Source organism: Typopeltis vanoorti, chromosome 8 (assembly GCF_054136105.1).
Source record: "Typopeltis vanoorti isolate ZY-2024b chromosome 8, IOZ_Tvanoo_1.0, whole genome shotgun sequence".
Lineage (NCBI taxonomy): Eukaryota > Metazoa > Arthropoda > Arachnida > Uropygi > Thelyphonidae > Typopeltis > Typopeltis vanoorti.
Window position 1 is genome coordinate 112,256,068 of NC_143556.1, and position 26,175 is coordinate 112,282,242.

Below are 26,175 nucleotides of genomic sequence, written 5' to 3' on the forward strand. Positions count from 1 at the left end.
TGAACGAATTGTGACTTCCAGGTTTATAGACAAACGAATAATTTAGCATAAGCTGAATTTTAATTGACCTATAAACCTCATCACTCGATTTACAAAGAGCAGTTTACTTGAAGACGCGAATGTTCTCTGCTAGCCTCATTCCAATCACTCATACCCGATTAATAATGGCAAAGCTTCATCGTTCGGGGTTTGTGAGGTGGAAACATAAAATTGAATTTAATACAGCAAAAGTGTTATATGTATAATACTACTAATAAAATTGGAAAAAGGATAGTTAATACGTGAATAACATCGATGTTATATTTTAATTTATTTGTAATTCATTCTTGACCAAAAAATATTGTAACTTTTAAACATGCTAAACATTTTAATTTATTCCCAATACGTATTTATAAATAATAGTCAGTTAGATATTAATATATTAAACCAAATTAGCTCTTTGTAGATTTTTGTTAATTATTATAATATAAACTTCGAGTTTATTATTTAGAAATTATTTTTGTAATACCGGCAATTATTTTTTAAATCACAAAATAATTACAAATGCAATATGATAAGAGAAAATTTCAGTGAAGATCGAGTGAAGGAAGTAATTACAGTGGGATGATTATATTTGGTACGTTACTGAAGAAAATAAAAACTCAGTTACTATTTAAGCAAAGTCTTTTCTGGCGAAGTAAATCGAAGAGGTTTCTCTCACTTTTCATGAAATATAACAACTGTTTCACAGCGTCTGTGTTTGAATCTCACGCCACAATAATATACTGTATTAAGCAGAGTAAATTGTTGTGAATATACCGTCAGTATAATATGCTTAATAATTATTTGGAAGCGATCCATTGTGAAATAATTCCTGTGTATATACGTTTCAGAGAGAGAGATCGAAATTTCTTAAGATTATATTGCAAGTATTATCTGCTATCCCGATATACTCTGTGTGAAATAAGTATTGGAACACTTCCGTGTTAGAACGAGACATCCTAATATACACAGAGTGTCCCCATTCATCCAATGAGACTTGCACGACTATACAATACAATACAAACAGGTAACACCCGTAGTCTACTGTAGATCTGTATATTGTAAATGGCACACTGAGAAGAACTTAACGGACTTCGAAAGAGGTGCTATCATAGGATACCGTATCAGTAGTTCATCCACTTCGGACGTGGTAAAAGGATGCTTTGCAAGTCCAACCAAACTTCATAACAAATACGAATGCCCGAAGGCCGTTAAATTGTCCTTTCTGCTGAAATCAATTGGAAACAAGATTATCAGCCCATGGAAATGTGAGGACTATTCTTCATACAAGAAACGCAAAGGAAAATATAGGAACCAAGCTGTAGATGGAACGATGAACAAGAAGATGCACATGAAAATCTTAGCAGTCCAATAACAAATAATCAATAAGATTTTCAAATATTCTACAAGCTTTGGAAGGCTAATATCAACAATGTCAGTCAGCAGCGTTAGGAGTCCATGATAAAGAACAATAAATCAATCGAATTTATCAGTCGGATGGGCACACGGGGCATTATGCAACGTGCATCGTCCCATATCGGTGGACGGATGGATGTGAAAGGGTGTCTCCTTGCATTTTCAATGAAAATCTTACCCATGTAGGATTTAAATTCATTCATAATTCAATCAATCATTCATTTAATACCGTGAGTAGATTAGGTGTTCTAGACAGTTCACTTTTTCAGCTTCGAGCCTGCAGTGTCATTTGGTGTATTGGTCTGGTCTGACATCCGGAGATGTCAGATCGAATCGTCTATATGTTGAAGAATGGAGACACTGTCCATGCTGTCAACAAGACTGGCTGCAATTCCTTTAGTCTGAAAAAAAAAAAAAAGAGCGCTGGTGGATATTCGATTGCTTCCTACACTACTGCAGTTTTCAAAAATCGACGTTTTATCTCCTCTAATTCGACGATGCATCTTGTCATCCCGCAGGTGATATAGGGGATATAGGGAAACAATTTAAGGAAGACGATGTGGAAAAACTTGACTAACTGCATAAGATCCTGATGTCAACCAAAAAGGCCACTTTTAGAACGAGCTGGAAATTGGTTAAGTGGTATACCGATTTTGTACTGAACAGTACAGCACTGGTACTTCTGTTGAAGTTAAAAACAGTGCACTATATATGACTCTATTCTTAGAAGTTTGAAAAGTGTGGTCAAGGGCAAAGAATGGCTCGCACACTGTCGGAATGTAGGTGATTTAAGTTGCTCTGAAATGTAGGATTGTCTCAATAGTTATTTCAACACAGCGTGTTCAGCATGACTAAGATTTGAAGATCTAAAAGTATTCAGTAGTATAAATATCATAATGATCATTACTATACACCCTTAACTAAACGTCAGATCATACTCAATTATTGCTTTTTCATTAAATTTTCAGAAGCAGTGTATTGGAAAACTTTCATATCAAATGTTATTATGATATTGAATGGCCGTTACGCCTTTTTGTTTGTTAATGTAAAGCAATTTTTTTCTTGTGGAGTGTAAGGAAAAGGGAAAGGTGAGATCTGTTATTATTATTAAAAATATTTTTATAATAATCTAACCCTAGAAAATATCTGTAACACGTTTTATTGTGGTTGAGATAGAGGTTTAATTTGCACATAATGAAGTTATGGATGCGGTTGTATGAACAAGCAAGACAGTTTTGAAATGTTAGAAATATAAATTTTAAAAAATGCTATAAGAACAAAATTCTATGAAATGAAACATTTTCCAGTCATAGCCTGATAAAAGAAACAGGTGCAGCATAAAAACTATTCATACAAAAACTAGAGAGAACAGACCCTCGATATCACTGTTTATTCTGGTTTACGATATATTTTAGACTTCGGCAATAAAACACCACAATCTTATGCACATTATAACGGATAGGTTCAAAATATAAGGACGATACTTGGTTAGAATTATGCATTGGAAATCCACAATGGAAATCCACAAAGCGTATGAGGTCAGTAAATCTTCCTTGGATGAAAAGGGATTTTGTTTCTTAAACATGTAAGAGCACCTCGCCAAAAATTAACTCTCTACCAGTAACCGATACTTGAAATCGATGATATCGAATAAGCAGGACTATTTCTGTTATGATTAAGTGCTGTGTGTCCCGTTTACATTCATACCAATTTAATGGATTTCAACGGTCCCATATAGTTTGAACCTAAGCTATACTAAAATTACAATAAAGCTACTTTTGTGATGCACATTAGCCCTTGTGAAGACAAAACAAACAAAACATTATTTAGTAGTCTAGACACAAACCAGTTTTATAAACGAGGAAAAATATTATTAAAACTTGTTATTACTGGTTTTTTTTTTTTTTTTTTTTATCGTGAGAGCAAGCAGACACAGTCGTCGCCTCGTTTAACCATACGGTAGGGCCTTCATTGAGCATTAAATGCAGGAAGTAAAATGTTATATTTCGTTGTTCATAACCCAAAATAGATAATTTTCTCAAAATGTAACATTGGTAACTCAGGTCTAGTACACATCTGCGTCATTCTTTAATAATGAAATGAAATATCATAAAAGATGTAAGAAACTAAAATAGAACAAGTGGAACAAGTCGGTATCTCATCATTACACTTTTACCACGATCACGTTTGGTGTGTTTGACGTAATAATTCCACGGTTATTTGCTCTAATCGCCGAACGAAATTGCTCAATTTCCCATATTTTAGTATCTGCGAGAGCAATTAACTATCGATAGCCAACAACCGAGAAATAATTTCAAGCAGAGTAGGTGACGATATTTTTTTTATTTTTTTCCCCAAAATGGTTGAAACTATCATAATACTCGTACTTGTCTGACAACGCACACAAGAAAGCACATCTATTATTACGCCGTACTAGTTTTCATTCTTGTGGTACGAAACTAATGGATTAAAAAGAGCGTAATATTTCACATTAACTTTTATGCGATAAATAATTAATTTCCTGAATTGCAGTAGGTGCTGCGACGTTTTTTATTTCTCATTTTTCGATCCCTTTCTTCAGTCGTACAATCAAAATCCACATAACCTGATATACGTATTATAAAGAGTCTTTATAATTGTACAAATGACAACAACTTAAGAAAACTCGACTGACGCATAAGACAAACACATAAGTTTGTATAGAAGTACTGGAAATTTGAAAAAAATGTTAGCAAAAATTTGTTTAAACTTTAAATAAATTTTCTTGTACTAGAAACTATGTATTCTCTTCGAAGGACTTTACGACATAATTTCCTTCTTCCTAGTAGAAAGAAATATGATCTAATGGCGAACATTTCTAAGTGGTTGAAATACATGACGAAAACTGTCTATAGAAGTATTCATACATAACATGTAGCAGTAGTAATAGCCGTTGCGGTTGGTAGTAACATCATTATAAATTATTCGTAGAGCTTTATGGGGCTATTATCGACCTTTCTTCATGGTCTGATAATCGTGACACGAAAACTGTACTAATAGAACTGTACGTGAGTCACACTATGATGCGTGTACCGTCCTTTATTCTCACACGTACCGTTACTATGGTGTTTAAGGTCTTGGATATAGGAACACTTTGTTGATATATTACCATGGATAGCATCGACAATTTAGAGGGAAATAAGTACTGTATATTGTAAACGTATTCTTTCATCATACGTTTTTGAATCCCACACACGAAAAAAAAAATAATAATAAAGTTATCTAAATTTAGTACTGTGAGTGGGTGTAGAGTTTAGATAATTCTGGAAGCCTGCTGTAGACACTTAAACATGGCTCCACTTCAGGAATCCATAAGCAGGATAGACAGGATTTTCCTGAAACCCCCCCCCCCGATGTTTTACATTAGCTAACTAGCCTTTAACTGACAAGCTTTTATAGAGATTACTCGCATCCTAAATAGGAATCGAACCCTGATCTTTATTACCAAAGGACATGTGCTCAAATTTAGAGAGAAAAAAATTAAATGGAGAAAAATTTAAAATTCGCTATTCTTAATATGCGTTCATATTAAAAAAGTGTACTCCTGAAATATGAAAATATTTCCTTGAGAAAGAAGTATATATTTTAATTATAAGTAATTCGTTATAAATTAATTAGAATTAGTTATAATTAATTAAAATACACAGGGAGTTTCTGCTTCTTCCGTATTTCCCTATTTGTAATTCATTAGAATTGTATTATTAATCTTTTCAAAAGTTTTTAATGCATAAATATTCTTCTCAAGCTCTTTCTCATGTGACCGTAACGCGGTGTCATTCAGTGGTTCAAAGTAACATTCAGAGTCGCTTTAAAAAGTTTTATAAAGTAATGGAGCTGGGCATTGAACCATCGTTTCACAATGTGGCACCACGGCTGCTGAACAATCAATGCATCATACATATTCGACGTTCTATGCTGTATCCAGTCGCCTTCTCTCTCTTTCTCTCTCTCTAGTATATACAATGCGCCATACAAACACCTGTTTCCATTGTTAAGTGGATACAGGAGTCGATGTGCTCTCGATAGAGGAGCTTTTCCGTTATCTGCAAGCACATAATCAGAGCAACAAACAGCAGAATTTGAGCCAAATGTAGGCGTATATTCGATCAAAAAGAATAAAATAGAATTATATATTGCAGCTTCATGGAGTACATATGTAGGGTACATCAACAGACATAGGCGATTAAAAGTAGGTAAATTCTTGTTAAGCTAGCAGTTAAGAGTTTTCATTTGAGAAACACACCATTAAACGAAAAGCATGTCCAGACTGCACACGGGATTTTCCCTTATCCCGATGCATTTCGTGGTGAGATTTCAGTAACCAGATTACATTGAGTACCCTGAAGTGACTCCTGTCCTAAATAACAATTATAGCTTAGCCGATTACGTTATTCGTTTGACGAGTCAAAAATGGAATTAGAAGCAAAAACAGGATGAATAGGCGGGAGTTGCTTAGTCTAGTGACAGAATGAAGTGACAAGAACACGGTGTCGGGGCCATGAAAGAACAGAGTGTGTTTACGAAGTAGTACGAAGCCTTGTCAACACCCCACTGTTCGGAAAGGATCCAGGAGACAGCTGCAGACAAGAGGTTTCTCCCTTTTCCTCCCAGCAAAGCATGACAAGTCACGACTGACGGCCTCACTCTCTCCGTTCTCACTGTAACTTAACGCCGCCGTAGGTCTGACGAACGGATGTAGGGCTTCGCGTCGCCCTCGCGCGGACATCCACATCGTTTGTCAAAACGTTTCTGGTAACTGGATTAGTGCACTGTCGGCGATAACCGCTTGGGAGGCTTTACATTACCCGTCAATCTTGACAGGGAGAGTGGGGGAGGCAAAAGAGAAGCAGCATTCGAAAAGGGGGGAATATGTGGGATGTAAAGACCGTGGGCAGTTTATGCAAGAGTTGTGCGCGAATACTTTTCCGCTTCATATCAGCAGAAGCCATCATACCTGATTTGTTAGACCTTATTCCGTGCCTTGTTCGTGACGTATTACAAGATCGCTATCCTTAAGATAATAATAAGCAGTTACGGACGATAGTGAAATATAATTCTGTGAAGATAGATTAATAAGCCTTTTCCGGTACTGAATTAAGTTCATTAGTTCATTTATGTGGTGACCTACCGACATGTTCAAATAATAGGCCTTATATGGAAATCCTTAAAGAACAGAGCAAAAAATAAATCGTTTTGGTCATTACAAGCGATAGGATATAATCAGTATACGGGAAGTGAAATTGCAAATTTGCGTTCCTACCATCACCAGATTTTTCAAACCGCTACTTGTTTATAATGAATGCCGAAATACCTTCCGGAGGGGGGGTATATTATGTGTATTGATTGCATGTATTCAGCGCTGATTAATGTGTTTTGCTGAAGGCAAAATTCGAGTTTATGGTTTAAACAAAAGACTTGCTACGTCCAACGGAGACCAACTAATAAAACTTCAGTTAAATCCAGTAGAATGAATTCTGTTAGCAATTAGATTTTTCATCCATCCGTAAATCATTCTAATCTGTTTCAAATCTCGCTCTCCAGTGTTTCAATTAGTTATCTTAAATTGCATGAATATTTCTTTTAACAAAAATCTCGGCACGTTCACACCCAAGTTAATCTTTGCAAAGACATTCCTGAACTAGTGGAATATCTCTTAACGTGAGTGCAAAGTCAGTAATGTAGCTTACTTTATCTCATCGATATCAGTTAACAGCTGACAAATGAAATTCTATTCAGAAAATCCAAAAGACATGAATGGGCCAGGAGGCAAGTGTATTTTGTCGGTAAATTTGGTGTGTTCTCTGGCCTGGTCATACCGGATGAACCCTTCTACTTCTGTTTGAAATCGGTTAGTTCATCCTCAGTTGCAAATCTCTTATATTCTCTTCTTCTCGGACATACAACAAGAACCAACCGTTTCAGCTGAAGGGCACTGTTGCCACTGAGAAGACTTTTGAAGATAGCATACAAAACGAAAAGGCGTTAAAAAAGCGCCAAAAGCTTTTTTAACGGAAAACAGGGTGCAAAGACAACGACTAGTGAAACAGGATGTGCAGTTATCGATGAATGACCGAGTATATACTCGAGAATGCAACTGATCTATGAGTTAGAAACATAACAACCATCCGGGGTCCCAATAATGCCTTTATAAGATAGGAGAGGTTCAGAGAAGGAAGTAAGTCAGAGGTCCAAAAAGTTTGACACGTAGCTTTGACAACAGCAGCAGCAAGTTATGCTGTCCTATTGTTTCACCGGCATTTAGTCCAATATTTTAACATTATGCCCTTTGATATAAAAATGCATATAAAAACTTGAGCTACAAAAGGCTTTTTAACTGAGACTAAATTAGCCTGTAGTTGAAGGAAGGGACAAGATTTTTCTTCGAAAACTGTTTGCATCCGTGCCCACACCAGGCCTATTAGCAGTAAGCAGTAAGCAATCAATAACGTTTGGAACTAAGGAGTAGGTACTAAAAATGAGAACTAAGGGGGAAATACAACAAAAAAGATCTCTAGAGATACAATATCATTTTCTATTATTATATCTATTGTGTTGCGCAATTTTTAAGGGAGTGATCACACAAAATATTTAATAACTACTTGCTCAAAAAAAAAAAAACATTTCTTACAAACAAAAAAAAACAATAATGAATTGTAGGTTAAAGAACTGAACAGAAACTTTAAGTCTGAATTATAGAATAGTTAATACCACGTTTATTCGAATGTAATGCTCTAATCTGAACTAATGATTGAGAATAATCCGAATCATAACAAAAATTACAAAATACAGAAAGCAAATTATTGTGATATTGTCTTCACAACATCGAATATTTCCGCCACCAATTTACTTTGAATACTACTGCTATGAAATTCTAGAAATCTTCTGTGAATACAGGATCTAAATACTGGTTGAAAAGAGAAGCATAAACTAGACGCAGCGTGTTGATTCAACTGATGAACCAAAAGAATGCAGTTTTCCTTTCACGATCGGTTGACGCGGTAACGCACTCACGAAAGAAACACGATATTTGCCTTTCGATTGGAAAGCACCGGTTTTCGAATCTCTTAGAACCCCGAAATTTTTATAAGGACCTTTCAGTGAATGTCATTTGGCTAGTTTCATAATTAGGTAGCAGAATCCAGCTGGCCAAAGCACACCTGCAAGTAATAGGTTTAAGACAACTAAGGTTATGAGACCATTCTGTTATCTTATTGCCAGGCATTACTAATATCTTCCCAGAATCTCATTATCCGTGTATCAATCAAATTATATTAAATTCAACATCGGAGTCGTCTATTATTTGCTGGTTTGATTAAAATGATCGCTAATCAAGAGGTTTGTGATCTTTATTTTCTTAAATAATTCTGGGCACCAAATCCTAAAATAAATAGAAAAAATCCGAGATACACGGAAGTATTTCAGCGTATCCTAATAAACCCGTGCTTCAACAAATTTTAATTTTCATGCTTAATGAGCAGAACTTGTTAGTTCATAAATGTTACTTCTTAGTGGATACACAAATGCGAATTGCAGTTTATTCTCATATTTTTCCTTACTTAACCGATTTAGGAGAAACACATCAGTATGAGCTAGAGCAAATTATGACCATGTCTTCACCTTAAAATGATCATCGGGATGATAAAATTGCGCATAACACCCTAACAATAAACTGTGTGGGGGCACGATGAAGCGTCATTTAATGTATTTAGTGTTACCTTCCCATTTATTCAAGAAGTTCATAATACAATGACAAAAAATATTCATAAGGCAGATACTTTGTTTTACGTATCAATTAATTCAGATTATTGATGGATTACGACCTGCCTTAATTTAAGTGGAATTTAATATTCATTCCCGATATTACATTCTCACTGCATTGCTTGATTGCGCAAAGACAAATCTTGGTTCAACATTTCAAGTTTTCAAGTTCCCACTTAATGAATATTGTCGATTACTGAATAAGAATTCTTTATTCTTATTCTTTTATTTATTTAAAAAAAATAAAAGAATAAGAGCTGCATTGGGCAAATATCCATTCGTGATTATAATAATGCTACTGGCCAGCGACAGTAATCCCACTACTCAATGTTCCAAATCGACCAACGTGTTTATGGTCTAACTAATAAAAAGTGGTTTGGAATTTAGAATTCAGGTATAGCGAAACTGTCAGAGGTGTATTAATTTCTCTTTTGCAAGAAGAAATGTGATTATGGTTATTTAGAGTTAACGTAAAAGAGCTAAGGGCCACGGCAGAGTGAATCGTGTTGTTAACTTCTACATCCGATTTGCTACGTTATCTGATTTGTGCAAAGTGGCAGTAGAATCTGGGATTTTGCGGAAAGTAAAAAAAATTCTGTATGACACAATTCCCCCTATAAAATGTTGTTCGCCCATTGAGATTCGATTCAGGTCCTTCCGACAAGTGGACCCATTTCGAATAATGGCACAACAATTGTAATAGTAATACCAATATGACTATCACACATGAAAAAAAAAAAAATAGGCTTTATAATGTGATCCCCAAAGAATAGACGAATTATTAGCACAGGATTCTCACTGTGTCGAACTTCACCATCCCACATCACCTAAAGAATGCTTAAGTTATTTCGCTGATCTTCATCCTCGCAATCGTGAAATTTCGTATTCATTCTGTAGCCGAAATAACAGCAAGGGTTCTATCATGAAATTTGAATCAAACTTTTTGTCAGAGATGTATTTATGTGAAAACTGCAAGTAATTCATAATTTTTGAATCAGACTCAATTATATTTAAACGCTGTGAACCGTGAGATGCTTGAATGTCGTAATTCGGTTATTGGATGGTAGAGTTCATTTCCATCTGGGGCTCTTAATATCACCGAAATCTACGGAGATGGGTTTATGAAAGCACGACCCAAATGTATAAACTTTTTACGGACGAAGCAACTAAGGTTATGAGGTAAGTGCATTTTGCCTGTAAACTGCTTGCGTTCTTCTGATCGGTTTGTCTGTTTTGAAGGGGAAATAACCTAAATTTCTGGGGGCTTATATCTTCTACCTACGTATCACAGACCGGCTAATGCACCCTTAAAAAGATTCGTAGCATCCTAAATGGAATTCGAACTTGATCGTTTTCTACGATGACTTTTCTGGAAAGACCTAATCAACGGAAGTCCCTCAAACAACAATAACTCAGCCTTGTACTTACATACCCAAGGTAGGACTGGAGCATTTCAATATCTTGAATTAAATGGATGGTAACTCATCTACGCAATCGAATAAACCTGGAAAAATCGGATGCAGCCACTGATTATTGGAAGTTTATTTCGGCATTCCGTTTGTTTCTTCCAGAACGTGATGTATTATGTAGGGGAGGGGGGGCTTTCCATAAAAAAAACCTGAACGATTACAATCCTTATATCTCTATTGATACTTTACAAGTGGAAATAGATCAAATGAGGGTTCCGCTAAACGCAGAAATGTTCTTTCAGATTGGCACTCTTTCATCGGGTTTAGCCAAATGACTAATCCTCAAGAAAATGTGCAGTCCCCAAGAAAGGGATCACTATATTAGCCGCGAGGAGTCTCGTTCCTATCACTGCAAGGACAAGGGCATTTAATGAACTGAAATAATGTATATGAAATACTATCGCGACGTTACAAGAAAAAGAAATGCAAAATCCTGGTAACACGGAATTTTGCATGTGTGTTCCTGGCGCTCGATAGGTTTTTCATAAGTTTATAGTAGGGCGGCGCGTAAGTGCTAGGCATACCTAGACATAGCTAAGCGCTCAAGGAAGCCTAGACCATATATCCATAGTGGGCTATGTCTGTTGACTGAATTATATGGTCGGTTCGCATATACTCTTTTAAAGTAGCTTTGGAGCTAAGGACTCTTGTAAATCGTTCAGGACTCAAAAAACATGTATTCTGAGAAAAAAAATTGTTGTTTGAGATATTCTACGTTTAGCTTTGATTACCAACTCCAAGTTATAGAATTATAACAAAATGAATTCCCTTAACCTTTATTATGGGGCCATTGATTGGCATCAATTATTATTATGCATTGATGGAATATGATCGCACATTATGATACACAAATAATGAAGAATAAAACGTAAGTGCGCTAGATGGTGGTGATTTGTCAAGGAAATGATAAAAGGAAAATGATACACCAGATTGGAATAAAAACAACTAAAGTTAAATTGTATTGTGAATATATTTATAAAAAAACCTTATTAAAAATCGTCCTTCTTGTATTTCAAGGAATTCAAATATTTTCCGTTTAAGCTGAATAAAATACATGAAATTACTACTTTAAAATGTAATTTTATATTCACATTTTCTAAAAAACAATAAGCCTTTTACAAAATATTACATGTAAATTTTATAAAATGGTATTACATTTTAAGTAGAAAAGAAAGATAGTATAATAACTATCCCTGTAGATTTTTCCATCCGTCATAACTGAAAGGGGAAATGATGCGTTCTTTCCATTATGGGAAAGGAAAAGAGTCCACTACATCATTTTACGAGTATTAGCAGCATCACTTTTATTTATTCAATGAAGACTTCGTCCTCTATAGTGTTTCAGCACATTAACGACTCTTTAAAAAATCGAAAAGCTTAATTACTTAACCACTTTTAAAAGAGCGACTTCTCTCTTTTAGTAGCGTAAAATCAACCAAATATTCATTTTCTTATGACTTGTTCGAAGATTACGCATATCTCTTCATTAAAAATGACGTGGTGGATAATTTTGTTACCATTTCAGGAAATTGGACAATATATATTATCCACTCTGTCGTCTTTTTATTAAGAAATAGATGGCGTGTTTCTTGCGCCACTCCTCTCCCCAATTCTGGTAACATACCATGAAAAGAGCTCAAATATACCACGCTGTTATCCTTGTGACCTTGAGTTTGCTAAACTCGTCCTCATTTATAAAGATGGCGACGAATATGGCAAAAACTTGGATAAGCGTGAAATATGTAGACACAAGTCATCGACGTTCTTTCGAATGAACTTTCTTTTCAATTTGCTTTCTGGCAGTCGTCTCTTGCCTAACATCATCAATCCCACATTCTAACAAAAGAATTTTCTGCGTGTCGACAGTTGGGACTAATGACAATCTGGTTTTCGGTGACGTGACTGGCATAATCGATACAAAGACGTGTATATTCGTCTAACCCTGTATGCAGCAGGGCAAGCTAAGGCCTAATGGAATCTATTCATAGATTGCTTATGCACCATACAGGGCAGAAAATCGTCGAAGCGAGCAACAATATGAAAACTTTCTGTTCAAAGTTCCATGATGAGTGCTTAAAAATCTAAATACTATGCAGCGGTATACAAGAAGAGGAGAACACTACATGTTCTGATCAGTATTTTGTCACCAGATATGGTTTTCGCGGATGTAATGCTTAAATACGTGTATGTGCTCGTATATGCTAAGCAAAGAATCTAGAACTGTGATTGCCCAATTTTTGTCAAAAGGCAAACATAATGTGAAGTATTCAGAAATTATAACAACAATTTGTGGATGGGTTAGCTGAGTTGTGGCCTACCCATTCTCCAACTAATAGGCTGAGTGTTCGACGCCCACCGTTGGCATGGATATTTTGTGAATGTCTTTAAGTGGGAGTAAATAAGGAAATGTGTATTGCAACATTGTCTGGCATAAAATAGGGAAACTACCCTACAGGTAAATAGAAGCCATTCAAACTTTGGTTGTGATATGTTGATGGATGCTGATTTATATATTAGACAAACAGGCATGCATTTGTACGTATTAGTTCTATGAAGAAAGGGATTTTTTTCTTTAAATTATATTATAAAAATAGTGGCATCTATTCTGGTGATGCTCATCCCTGGCTGCCCATTAGGTATGTCACCTTCTCAAATAATGGGTAATTTAACTCACTATCTCTTTACAGAAGAATTCAAAAAATGACGAAACTTATAACTGCACTTAAAAAGAGAAGATTTGCATTAAAAAATTTGACAAAATCTGCGTTCTGCATAAAATCATAAACATCGACTCACTATAACAGCAATTCGTCGATGGGTTAGCTGAGTGGTAGCGCACCCATTCTCGACTCATAGGATGTGTGTTCGACGCTCGCCGTTGCATGGATGTTTTATGAATGTCTTTAGGAGCGAGATGAATTTCATCGTACGGTGTGAAACCACCGCCTCGCTTATTGTAGGCCTGAAAAAACCTCTAAAGCTCGGTTTCCGGATTATCTAACAGTAAGTCCGTCCACACTAATACTAATGTACTATAGGTTAACATCTCGTCTTTCGTACGTGGGATTCTCATTAAAAAGTTGTTCACAATCCTATGTTTGTAAAACGTTGTAAGGAAATGACTCCGGGAATTTAAATCACATTGTTTCAAATAGTATTTTCCGTTTCAGTTTATTATCGGAAAATATATATAACAAATCTTGATAAAAATATATATACATATAATCTATGCAATTTTAGTGCTGATAGCATGATGGCCTTCAAATAGGCCATGAGTGCATTGGCCAACAAGTGAAAATATGAAAGGAGATAAAACGAAGACTAAACTTGAAATAGAAAATGGTATGAAACAGAAGGTGTCGAAAAAAACAATATGCTATCGACTTAATCGTACTTCATATAATTGAAAGAAAATGCCAAACCAGTTCACTTGATCAGTGGATTTGCAGAACGAGTATCTAAGCATATGAAACAGCAGTTCAACTGTTTGGAAATTCAATGTGCAAGAAGCTACTCAAACCAAAAAATGTTCGTTTGAGCTTACTAGTACAAGGGATGGATGGATGGAGAATTAGGTGGACAAGATCCAGAGTGAGTGCATCTTTCCTTAATGTACGAAACCAACTTGCATACAGACAAAAAGAGATGGTATCATGGAACGCACAAAAACGGCACAAACGACTAAGAATAAAGTTCTTTTTGAAAGCTAATTTGAAATCAAACATGTTGAATAGCTCACCACGATGGAATTCGTTATAATCTAGCAGTCTTAGATAGAGATCTCTTGACGTAGTCAGCAGCGATGCTGACTACGTGCCTGCAGAAGCGGAAAGGTCAGAGGATCAGTTCTGTTTTCTCATCAGATAGTGAGTCAGCCATTTCAAGCAGAGATCGCTATTTAGGCTGTATATTGCACATACAGGCACGTTATGCAATGGAGGATGAATCTTTCTTTTCCTACAGTGATTTCAATTTTTAAACACATCGGGGTTGCATGGGATGTTTAGCAAGATACACGCCTTTTGAAATGCAACTTTTTTGGTATTGAATTAATCTGGACAATATTTATGCCATAGCACAGAAGCATGACGTCAAATAATTAAGCAAATAAGCTGTGCTTTTATCATTTGAAGCTTGAAACAACAAGGAGTAGCAAAGCCATTATGATTCGTAGACCTACGTCATGCGGAACAGAAGTAATATGCTTAAGAATCCTTTCCTTCAAACCCGGTGGAGTGATCAGGTGTTATAGGATTTGGGAGTTAGATGCGCTATTAAAATGTCTGGTAGTTAGTGGCTGTCAGCAGAAGGAAAGAAACAAGTCTTCCAGGAAATATGTTAACATACAGTAGTTATCGACTGTCTGGAATTAGTTGCACACCCAGGAGTTAGTCGTTCCTCTGTAATACTTTATATTGAGGGGGGGGAAATCGAAAAGCTAAACTAAATATGAGCACTGTATACCTTCACACCGTAAAACAAAAGATCAGTATCTGAGTATTATCATCCGAGTATCTTTCTTCAGCATCTTTAATGCATTCACAATTATATTCCAAAACTATTTTCATGAATTAATACCAAAATTAAAATTGAACCTAATAAATTGCCAGCTCTCAAGACAGAATGAGTTCCGATTAATGAAACAGAAGTGAACAAAGATGGGACATTATAGAGAATCGTGATGTTCTTTCTCCCACAGCCAAGGAATGCAACATAGAAGGTTATTGAATATGATATTTGGGGATACGCATGCGGTAACAGTTGAAGAGAAATCAACTGCAAGAAAATGTAACCGCAAGACAGCCACAGTGCTAGTAAAAGAGTCCTCTCGGTAAAAAATATGTATTCAATGAGTTATCTTTTACGAATCGTAGGAAAATATATCTAAATTATCAGAGAAATCAAGGTCGTTCGTTATTCATGGAGAAATAAAGTTCGATCAGCGATTGACATATGGAACCATAAACTATCATATAACGAATAGTGAGTTGCGAAGTCCAGAGTGTGGTTTTTAAATTCCACAATTGGATATTTTGTTAAAAAAAGTTTAATTTTACAGCAGAGCAGAAGGGAATAATCAAGAATATGAACGACTGTTTGCTGCTACTATGTACCACGCCACGTTTCAAGTAACTTCCTACACAGTTAGCTCACTCTGCTCATCAACAGTTTCCCTGTAACTTATTTCAAGTAATATTATTACTGCAGTATACTCGATTTGGTATATTAAATGTGTGTGTCCGTAATCAGTGGCGGCTCGTGGCTTGAAATCGTGGGGGTGCTGAAACTTTCGAAATATACATACACACTGTAAGTACAGTGTATACGTGTTTGGATAAAATATCAAAATTATGGTAAAAATTTAAAAAAAAATTAAACATGAAAAAATATTGTTTATTATCAATAAAATTATACAGTTTGGTATAATTCAAAATTACTTAAAAATAAAATCCATTATCATAACTCCAATAATGTTCTAAAATAAAAACTACAACAAATGTTATGTCCAAATATTTAAGGAGAGAGTAAACACGATAAGCACTACGAACACTCTACTACTGCACAAACTGCATATAAACAATAGTGGAACTGCGCGACGGACAGTGCCGCATTACGCTAATAGCTCGCATCTCTCTCTATGACGTAATATATGCTTGCGCGCGTAGCAATATGACACTGTGGTAAACCCAGTGCTGCTAACGCCCTTCGCCTTCTTAAGTGCTACAAGATGGATTTTTATCATTTTTTATACAAAATAATAGAATTGTATAGGGTTGTTGATGATAAAATTAAATATTATAAGCAAATATAAATAAATTAATAAATGTATTTATATATCGAGAAAAATCGGGGGTGTTGCAGTTCCTATGCACGAGCCGCCCCAGTCCGTAATAATCTATAATGCAATAAAGCAATTCCATTCCTAGCGAAGATTATTCTTACATTTATAAGATAAAATATACTCTGGAATGGCTTGAAGTCGTATTATCTGCCACCAAAGTAATAATTGTGATTTTCAATTTTTTTTTTACATTGCTTGTCAGGTGACGAATGGCCGGTATGCGATAGTTTAACTTTGTCGTCCATGTTTCAAATTCGACTGTTTGTTAACAGCAGCAATTCAGTAGTCATTTCAGCCAGCGTGTGATGGATACGTCACAATTAGACGTACATTGAAGTAATCAACCTTATATGCCATTGTTATGAAGAGAAAAAAAGTCTAAATGTTGACTGTCATGTGTGAACTCCAACAAGTAAACATCAGTGTGATTGACATTTCTTCGTTTGTGGGCGAGTTCGAATTGAAACTCACCAAAGAAGTAGAACGCAGTTTTATAGAACAAAACACATACTCAAACAGACTACCCTCCCTTCATATGCATAATAAAATGCTCAACTGCTTTATCAGGACCAAACCGGTTTTTCCTTTGCACAACTGTGCTATTTTCCTAACTCGTCTGTCATTATATTATGATCTTAAATAAATAATAAAAATTATACAAAATAAATATCAACGATTTTTTTAAAATGTATTAAGAATTCAGTGGCGTATCCCGACTCAGAAAATATTCCTGCCACTATAGAAATGTATTCAACAAATTCCCGAATGAAAAGTTCGTAATTTTGTACCATTTCTTTAAAAGCATAGGTAACTGTGTTCTAAAAATATATTTTACGTTTATTGTAAACAGGCAATCGTTCATAAATCATTCTATCGATTATTGCACAACAATACATATTGTGAAGCCAAGTGTGTCAATACAAGTGCATATATTTAGGAATAGTATTAAATAAGAACTCAGTCCAGTGGCGCCATCTAGTGATACGCATTTTTTAAAAGTTTCAAAAACAAGTAATCAAAAGGCTGATAACGTGATGACTTGTATGAAAATTTACTCATTACGACGTAATTTTTTAAGAATTTTTTTTTTAAAAAATCTTAGATTTAAACGATTCCTCAAATTTAAATTTAGGTAATAATTTTGCACTTACTAATAATTTAAAGAATAGTATTTAGTGTTCAAATATTACCGCAATTGCTAAACAGTAAAATAAACTATCACAAAATCATAGAAACAAATGTTTTTATTGCTTTTTTATACAAAAGAAATATGTACACACAATATAATGGATAAGGATGTCAATCAGAAAAGGGAAACCTCTGTCACCATATATGTATTTACATTAGATTATTAAATCAGTGGTATTCGTCTGGTAATTGCAGGCTAGAATTAAACTTGCGCAACTAAATTTAATCCAAAATATTAAACTGAAAAGTTAAGAAATTAGCTTAATCAAAAATGATAATTCTAAAATTGTATATACATCAAATATTACATATACGCGAGCGGTAGATAAAATATAAGTTTATTCTTTCTGGTCATATTTGTTTTTCTCTCTCTAAAAGAAAAAAAAATATTACAGTGAATTAGTGCTTGGCGATGCGACGTTGAAAGAGATATTTGAGTAACTGCGCAGCTTATTCAAACCTGCACATACCAAACTCCACTTCAGTGTCATCCATATCCTACATAGTATTAAACTTCTAAAAATATTAACTAACAGAGAAGATTGCACCATAATAGATAATTCATATGTTTCCTCAAATATAGTGTGGTAGAGACAGAGAAATCTGCACAGGCACCCATCAGAGTGGATATTATCAGAACATCATGCTTAGTGCAGCATATTTCAGGCTACTACCGGGTGAAGAATTACCAGATGATATAAATACTTAACAATTTAGTGCGGAGAAGTAGGTTAGGTATGTCTGTGATGCCCTTTGAGTGTCCTTCAGAGAAAGCATCTCTACGATGGCGATGTTTAGCAAAAATTACATGGAAACCGAAAACAAAATAAAAACATTACCTTTTATCTATTACTGCCAATTCCTTTTTATTGTTTGCTTGGTTTAAATGTCCTGACATCTTCATTCACATTTGTTTACTTTCAACAGTCTGGAGATGTTTCTTGTTGGCGTGTGTATTCAAGTTATGATACAGTTTCGGTGCCGCTGCCGACCCGTATGGCACAGCTACTAAAATGACGCAGTTCTTAATGTACGCATATTTCTGTTTACGTTAACCTTAAAATCTCAACATTGCTGGGTGAATATTTCTTTAGATCTAAGGAAAAGTTACTTTTAATATTACTTTGGAAGATATTAATCGTCTTAAATATTAAGTTTTTTTTGCTAGACACAAACAGGACTCGGAAAAGTTATTTAGTAAGTCAAACAACATTCTTTGACTTAACATGAACAGCGGAGTCATTCACTGAATTGCACTTATTAGAATAAAGGAACCCCCCGAAGGAGCCCTGCTAGAAGAATACTCCAGCTAGAACTCAGTATGTAGAAGTCAAAACACCTTTTGCTCAAATAATTAACAAGCACCAAGGTTTATCAGCGCCAATTGGCAAGTTCATTGTGAACAATCTAAACAGTAACAGGTTGCGTATTAACCAATGACAAGCAGGAAAACTGCTCGTGAATTAAAATAAAGAAATAACGTAATAACAAAAAAAGTAGATTTTTAGGACTTTTTATTATCGGAATTGTCTCTTTCATCTTATTAAACCATAAAGCACATGAGTTGTCCATTGTTGGAGTTTCGCCATTTCGATGCACGACAAACTCTCAAGTGGCCGATATTCACAATCCCGACCTCACAATCGAATATTTATGAATACGAACATCGTTCACCTATCGAAATCACGATAAACGTACAGGGATGTTAACATCATAAGACATCCCTCGTGCAACGCTTCTTTTCCAAAGGACCGAGCCATATTTCTCTACCACAATATTTGCGTCTTCTCCAGAGACTATGGCTACACAATCACACTACAGTGTCGTATTTCTTTAACACGCGATCAAGACCATTTTCTCTTACACTTTTTTTATTTCTTTTTTTTTTCTTCCAATGTGTTCGCCATTAATGGCTTCTCTGATACTACCTAATACCCTTTGCAATCCGCAGTTAGCGTTACGACAAAAGCGGCAATTTAATGCCTGGCTTATTTCAGAAATAAAATGTCTTTTCCTTCAAGGGCAGAAACAAATGGCCACGATTCCACTTTGCTCAACGTCTTTTCGACTAAGAAACGACAACTTTAATGACTGATAAGACCACATCGATAATAGGTCTGACGTCTTACGCGACATGACGGAAGGTTAATGTCATCGCTGAGCGTTTTGAATGCAAGACAGGATAGCGAACGTTATTTAATGATTTCGGTAAAGACTCTAAAATGAACCAGAAGATTAGAAGATTCCATCAACTTAAATCGCAAAATATAATTTTTTTTTCTGGTTCTTTTAATCTCTTTAGATTTGAATTCAACTGATCTTTAGCTTGTTCATGACATCAAAATATACGAAAAAATGTTTCAAAACGGATGTCATATCTGGTATTGAAGGAAACGAAAGAGCATAACTGCAGCAATAAACTGAACCGTGCAGTTGTAGTCCTGATTTTAATCAGATATTTTGGAAATGAAAATTTAAACATGTTGCCTCGAATGCGTCAGTGACAGACATTTAAAATTTTAGGCGAAATATCAGATTATTATACATTAATAATCCCACCTTACTAATAGCCGATGACATCGGTATAGGGATTATGATGCGTGAATATTTGAACAAATCGGATGTTACAGAATTGCACGTGAGAGGAGAGGAATCACAGACATACACGTAGTGAATAATTACACGGAGAAACTAAGTTCGAAATAACTTAATATTATGAACATCTGGGATTAAATTACGGGGAGAAAAGGAAATATGCATCTTATTCTCACTCCTTTATACATTCAAGATTACGTGAACAATACCCAGAAAAGCGAAGCATTGATGTCAAAGGTGCAGATTAGCCACAAGCGTCGATGGTTTTCATGCCTGTAAGATTTTTCTCCGTTCTTTGTTTTTTCTTATGTATGCGTAATAACAAGGAATCACACTGATCATATAAGGGGGGAAATGAATACATATTTAAGATATTAAGGACAATATCAGGTGCCTCTAATAAATAAGCCATTATTTCAGGGCCAATTCTAGGTGAACCTTACAGACTAAAAGAATAATTAGTGTTCAAAGTACGGACTAAAGAGAATCAGTAGTTCGTCACTGAACGCAAAAACAACTGCAGTAGTTCACCAAGAGTGGGCAAAAACTTGATACTAAGATTTAAAAGTAAGTCAGCATTCTCAATCTACTTACATCACCTCTTCGTCTGCAAGGTCTCTATAGCGGCCAATGCACCCCACCGTTTTCTCGTACAACAGTACATTTTACAATACGTCACAACCCCGACTGTCTCTTGAGTGCGTATCGAATGTCCTTTTTAGCCTTTCCCGTAGACGCTATACGGTGCATAATACATACTTAGTCCCGGATGGGGTAATGGAGGCAGAGAGGACCCTGACAGATTTGGCAAGGGTGGTTTATAAGGGTGATACCTGCTTGCTGCAGACAGTGAACTTATAGGGCTAAGACTGGTTGGGTACGTTCTACGGAGTCCAGCAGAGCTTGTCAGTGACATCGAAGTGCTGTAGTGCAGTCCGCAAGTTGCGTCCAGTCCTGGGCCGAAACCTGGAGAAAATAAGGGAAGCGTGCTGGAACCAGATAGCGTGGTATGCGTCCGGAGGTGGTGGAGGAGCTCTTCCGAAGTGGCGAACCGTTTGCCGCAATAAGTGTCTCCCACCATCCAGCTGCAGACGTTAGGCCTGTTGGTAAGCACAGAGTGAGTGTACAGCTGCGGGCTGAGACTAGGCACGGCAGAGCTGGCGGCAACCGATGAAAGAGAACCGGTTAGGCCAGGGAGGAAGGCTGAACTGAGGCCGGGAGTGGTTGCGAAGTGGGCGGCCAGTCTGTCGTGGCTGAAAGGTAGCGTTCCACTGGAGCAGCCCAGCTGACAGTTCGTACAGTAGGGGTCACGACACATGGGCAGCACCGTGGAGACTCCATTAGCGGTCTTCACACGGGTGTGCCCTAAGTACGGGGATAGTCCAGCCCCCAGCGGGTAGCTGCTCGACTTGAATGCAGCCGCTCCGCTCTGCGTCACGATGCTCGGAGGAAATGTATGGGCAGTCGAGACTGTATCAACGGGTATCGGACCCATCACCGGGCTACACCCTGTGCAGTTTGAGAGCGGGTTCAGCCCGTTCACAGCAGCCTTGAAAGCTCCTAGTCCGAGGTGAGACATCGAGCTGAAGCCGTCTTTGGGTGGTGTCGTGTTGGAGCGATTCAGATCCACCCCTAAGGAAGTGGAGGTGCTGTAACCGAGCCCAGTCATGCTGCTCTGGCTGCTGCTAGGAGTGGGTACCGATCGTTCGGAACTCGACTTGGTTCCACTGTCATGTCTGTTGCCAACACTGCTTTCCGAAACAGATGGAGAAGCCTTTCCGCAGTCTACAGAGTTACGCCCTGCTGGTGAAGTCGAAACTGGCGAATTACTTTTAGAAAGGGGAGATTTTTTGTCATCACTGGTAGTCTCTTGACTCTTGTTCCCCGTATGACTAATGTCTAGTTCTGGAGAAGGAGACACGTCCTTCCTCTTCTCTCCATCGCTATGTGATGATTTTTCGGCTATTGCGACAGAAGACTTGGAATCGTGCTTGTCCGCGCCAATATTGCTGCAAATCTGGACCAACAGTGCTAACGGACTCTTCTTAGAATCCATCTAGAAGTAAAGAACAAAGAAAAAGAAATGGCATTAAGAAACTTGAGCCGTAAAAAAATCTGGAACATAACTCAATGCTAATTTAAATAAATAAGATACATTTAACTTCTTATGGTCATTCAATCATTCACATTCCGCCAAATGGATTGAAAGGTCATTCCTCAGATAAATCTAAAGTTTCAGAAGCGAGTGAAAACGAATAGAAGACATTCGCAGTTGAAAGCACCGTGACGAGATGGACATTATTTTATTTCTTAGAAAGCCATGATTGCGTTTGTGGAATCATAAAAGCTGCAAGCAGTAATTTAAACTCGATAATGGTCGGTGACAGTTAAAAAACGTCATTTACTCGAACGCCACCTGGTCGAAGAGAAATGATAGGGTCTTGTCATCTTGTACGGGGAGAAAGAGGAATGTCGTTTTGTTTATTTCATGACGCGAATCAGTGAGGTCACTTCCGCTACATACAAAGCATTGCCGAAATAAACTCAACAGCGGCTTCAATGACGGAAAACAGGACACATCGTCAATCGTGTTGACACTTGCATGTAAAATGAATATTTCAAAAACATATTTGATAGTTCGGAGTACGACTGTACTTATTCTACTTGGTATAAGACTGTACTTATAAAATAAAATTTAAAAACATTTAAAATCGCAACAAAATACTCATCGTTAAGTTGTGTCGAAGTGGCTTCTATCGCAAACCGCGGCGTCTATACCAACGACCCGAAGTACTACACGCGCAAACCATCGTCGCATGAAAATAAAATAGCATTTGATTTTCATGCTTAAAAGCGTGCGCTACAGTTATTATCTGCGCTAGGAAAAAAAAAAAGACACCCTACCTCTTGGAACTGATGAGCTGGCATATCCCTTGGGAAATGGATTTCTGGTTGTCCCATTCTCGCCGTGCTACTTCACCATTGTGTCAGAAGTACAAGCATACGACCGACTCTCACTCTACGGCACCGCTCAACGGACGTGGCTTTTCTAATCAGACAGGAAAAATGCGACGTTTCTTTAGCCGAACTGCTATACGACAGCTTTCCAAATAGTGGCGTACAGTTCCCTGAGGAATATTGGAGCGAGAATGGATATGTAATCCTTTCAATATCTTTTACGGAACGGAAAAGCAACTTACTGACGGAAAATGATCATACCAACACCACACACTTTCTCCACAACGATTGCCCACGCAAAGCTCTCTTTAGCTCGCTGCCTGTATAACTAAATCACGTGATTCACATATGACGTCGATTGGGCCGCGTCCTTTAAGACCGGTTCACTTTGCTCGCGGGTGGTGTTGTTATCCTTGTAACGGATGGGCTGTTCATACTAACAAAAAATAAATAATGAAAATAAAGATTTCTGATATACAGAAACGTATGGGTTTGTGTGAAAACGTAAAAATTTGGTTTTTCTTACTTTATTTTGGTTTGTTTTTCTTTATTGTTGTAAATTTCCAAAATCTGCAAACACCTTATTAAATTTTATTTAACAAAAAAAATGAAAAATATTATTCAACATAATTTCGATTAACATGTACTAACAAAGGAAACTAGATAGATGAAGAAACAGAATTCTTAATATCGCATTCAAACCCAAAACTACACATACAACACTCAGCATTGAATCAATATAATAGTTGTTCATTAATATCGTAAAATTATTAAGTCATGCTAATTCTCAGAGCAAGCTGATCCTTGGTTTTAATTTAAGCTAAATTCGTGCTTCTTGTCCATAAAAAATATCCTTGATTATGAAACAAATCTTAGAAACAAATCCCCATTATGAAACAAATATTAGAACATCCATAAATGTCGTGAAGCAATGAGTTGTGTAATGTATTGATATATTTAAACCGAACAAACTTCGGTGTTTAAAATAAGGAAATCTGCTGTTTGTGAAATCACAAACAAAATTTATAAACTTCTACTTTTATAAACGAAATTTATAAAATTATAAATATTTTCTATTGCCAAGCAACGAAATCAGCGCCCTCTACCACGGACACCGAAAAAATCACTAAAATGCAAACAATTCACTTAATACCTATTATTTACAAATATATGTGAAATAAATTTAAATAAATTAAATAAAATATCCGACTTTAAATTACATTTCCAGTGCTTTAGCATTGAAAATCATCCTAAATACTATCTATATATAAAATATAATATAATATATATAATATATAAAAACCATCCTAAAAACTAAAATAATTTTAGTTTTTAGGATGAATAAGTCGAAACAGCAATGTTACCAGAGTAAGGCAACACCCGTAAGTTTACATTTCAATTTGGTTTTACAATAATGATTATACAATAATATTTTTAATGAACAAAAAAATATTTAACTAAACACGGCTATAACTATTTTAATTCTTTCAAATATTCAAATATTTCTTATAAATGATAATTTGGCTTTGAGAAGCGTCTTGCAAGATGTGTTTACGTGCATTAATTTCTTTTGTCTGTGGCTGACCAGACGGATCCTTGGAAAATTGTTAAGCCATCAGTTTTTGCATTTGATTAGATGTGATTTCATAAAATTGGGCACATAGAAAGGTGCACGTGCATACAATACACAGGGAAAAAAAAATAAGTGTTCGTGCTGTTAAATTTTCATTTCAATCAGACTAATTTTATTGGCAAAGTGAAGGATTCAAAGTGATTTTAATACTACACAGATGCATAGAATTTAATAAAATTGAAATTTAAGACTCCAAAACGTTTCAATTTTGTTTCATTCGATTTTTTTTTTCAGAAGAAAATTACATGTATATAAGCCAAAAAAAAAAAAAAATGTAGAAATAGTCTTTTGAAACATTCGCCAGATTATTAATTCGATGTCTTTTAATAACAAATTTATGGACATTGAGCGGGAGATGGTAAATCCCGTTTTATTTTATTTTAGTTTTTTTTTTCCGCTCAATCAATAATTTCGCCGGTAAAATAGCCTTTCGGCTGATTATCTTTGAAATTTATGGACACTTTAAAGAGCTTCATACGGGATATTTGGATATGTCGTTTTTAAATAAGTCATCGATGCAGGACTATTGTTAATAGAGTTTTTTCATTATCATTAGCAAGACATATAACATTCTTGTATAGAGATAGTATTAATTTCTCCACTATTGAGTATCTGAATATGGCTGGAATATTTCCACAAATCCAATGATAATTTCTCAATGGAATTGAATACGTCTGCCAAAAACTGACCTTGGTTTAATTGTTGTGATCAAGAATGTTAGTATACAGGAATGCTATTGCGAAATGTTTTTTTTAATGATTGTCTGCATTTATTTCCTTCTTTGTTATTATAGTTAGGATACAGTGCGTTGACAGTGGAGCTTAGTTTAAGAAATCCTAATTTTATTATTGCTTATGGTAATGAATTTTTCCTTAACTTTATATAAGACGGGGAGAGCTCAAATTTTTGATTAGCCTAGATCTTTTTGCTTACGTTCTGGTGATAGATATATTTTTGGTTTTAAAATTAAAAAAAAAAAAAAGTTGTAGCAGTTGGACACTTTATTCCACTGAAGAGTGGCTGTATATGAAATCAAACAAACAAGTTTGATCGCCGGTAGCAATATTCGTATTTTAGTATATTTTAATATTTCATTCTCTATCTCTCTTCATCGCTGTTCTACAGTAATTTTTAATAAATTTTAATTTGGAGAAACTCCTTTCACCCGGAGCTACATTTACTGGAAGTGTTAACAGGGCAGCACGTGTGGCTGCAAAATTGGAACAAATTCATTTTGCAAAATGAATCGAATTTAG

The 26,175-nt window shown here is 35.9% G+C and overlaps 1 protein-coding gene and 1 long non-coding RNA gene across 14 annotated transcripts in view; one reads left to right on the top strand and one right to left on the bottom strand.

The window, feature by feature from the left end:
- Nucleotides 1–26,175, top strand: part of LOC150104288 (uncharacterized) — a 238,947-nt gene that overhangs the window by 142,328 nt on the left and 70,444 nt on the right. The gene's annotated exons all lie outside the window — the stretch shown is intronic.
- Nucleotides 17,772–26,175, bottom strand: part of LOC150104289 (zinc finger protein 703-A-like) — a 603,572-nt gene continuing 595,168 nt past the window's right edge. For 9 of the 12 annotated variants that reach the window (XM_090396273.1, XM_090396271.1, XM_090396272.1 and 6 more), the window contains 2 exons: nucleotides 23,233–23,722; nucleotides 17,772–22,384 (listed from right to left, as the gene is read on the bottom strand). In XM_090396273.1, coding sequence (XP_090252399.1) covers nucleotides 21,047–22,384; nucleotides 23,233–23,289 — 1,395 coding nt within the window. In that variant the 5' untranslated portion in view covers nucleotides 23,290–23,722 and the 3' untranslated portion in view covers nucleotides 17,772–21,046. The remainder of the gene's footprint in view (nucleotides 22,385–23,232; nucleotides 23,723–26,175) is intronic. The other 3 variants (XM_090396276.1, XM_090396274.1, XM_090396275.1) reach the window with 1 other exon arrangement.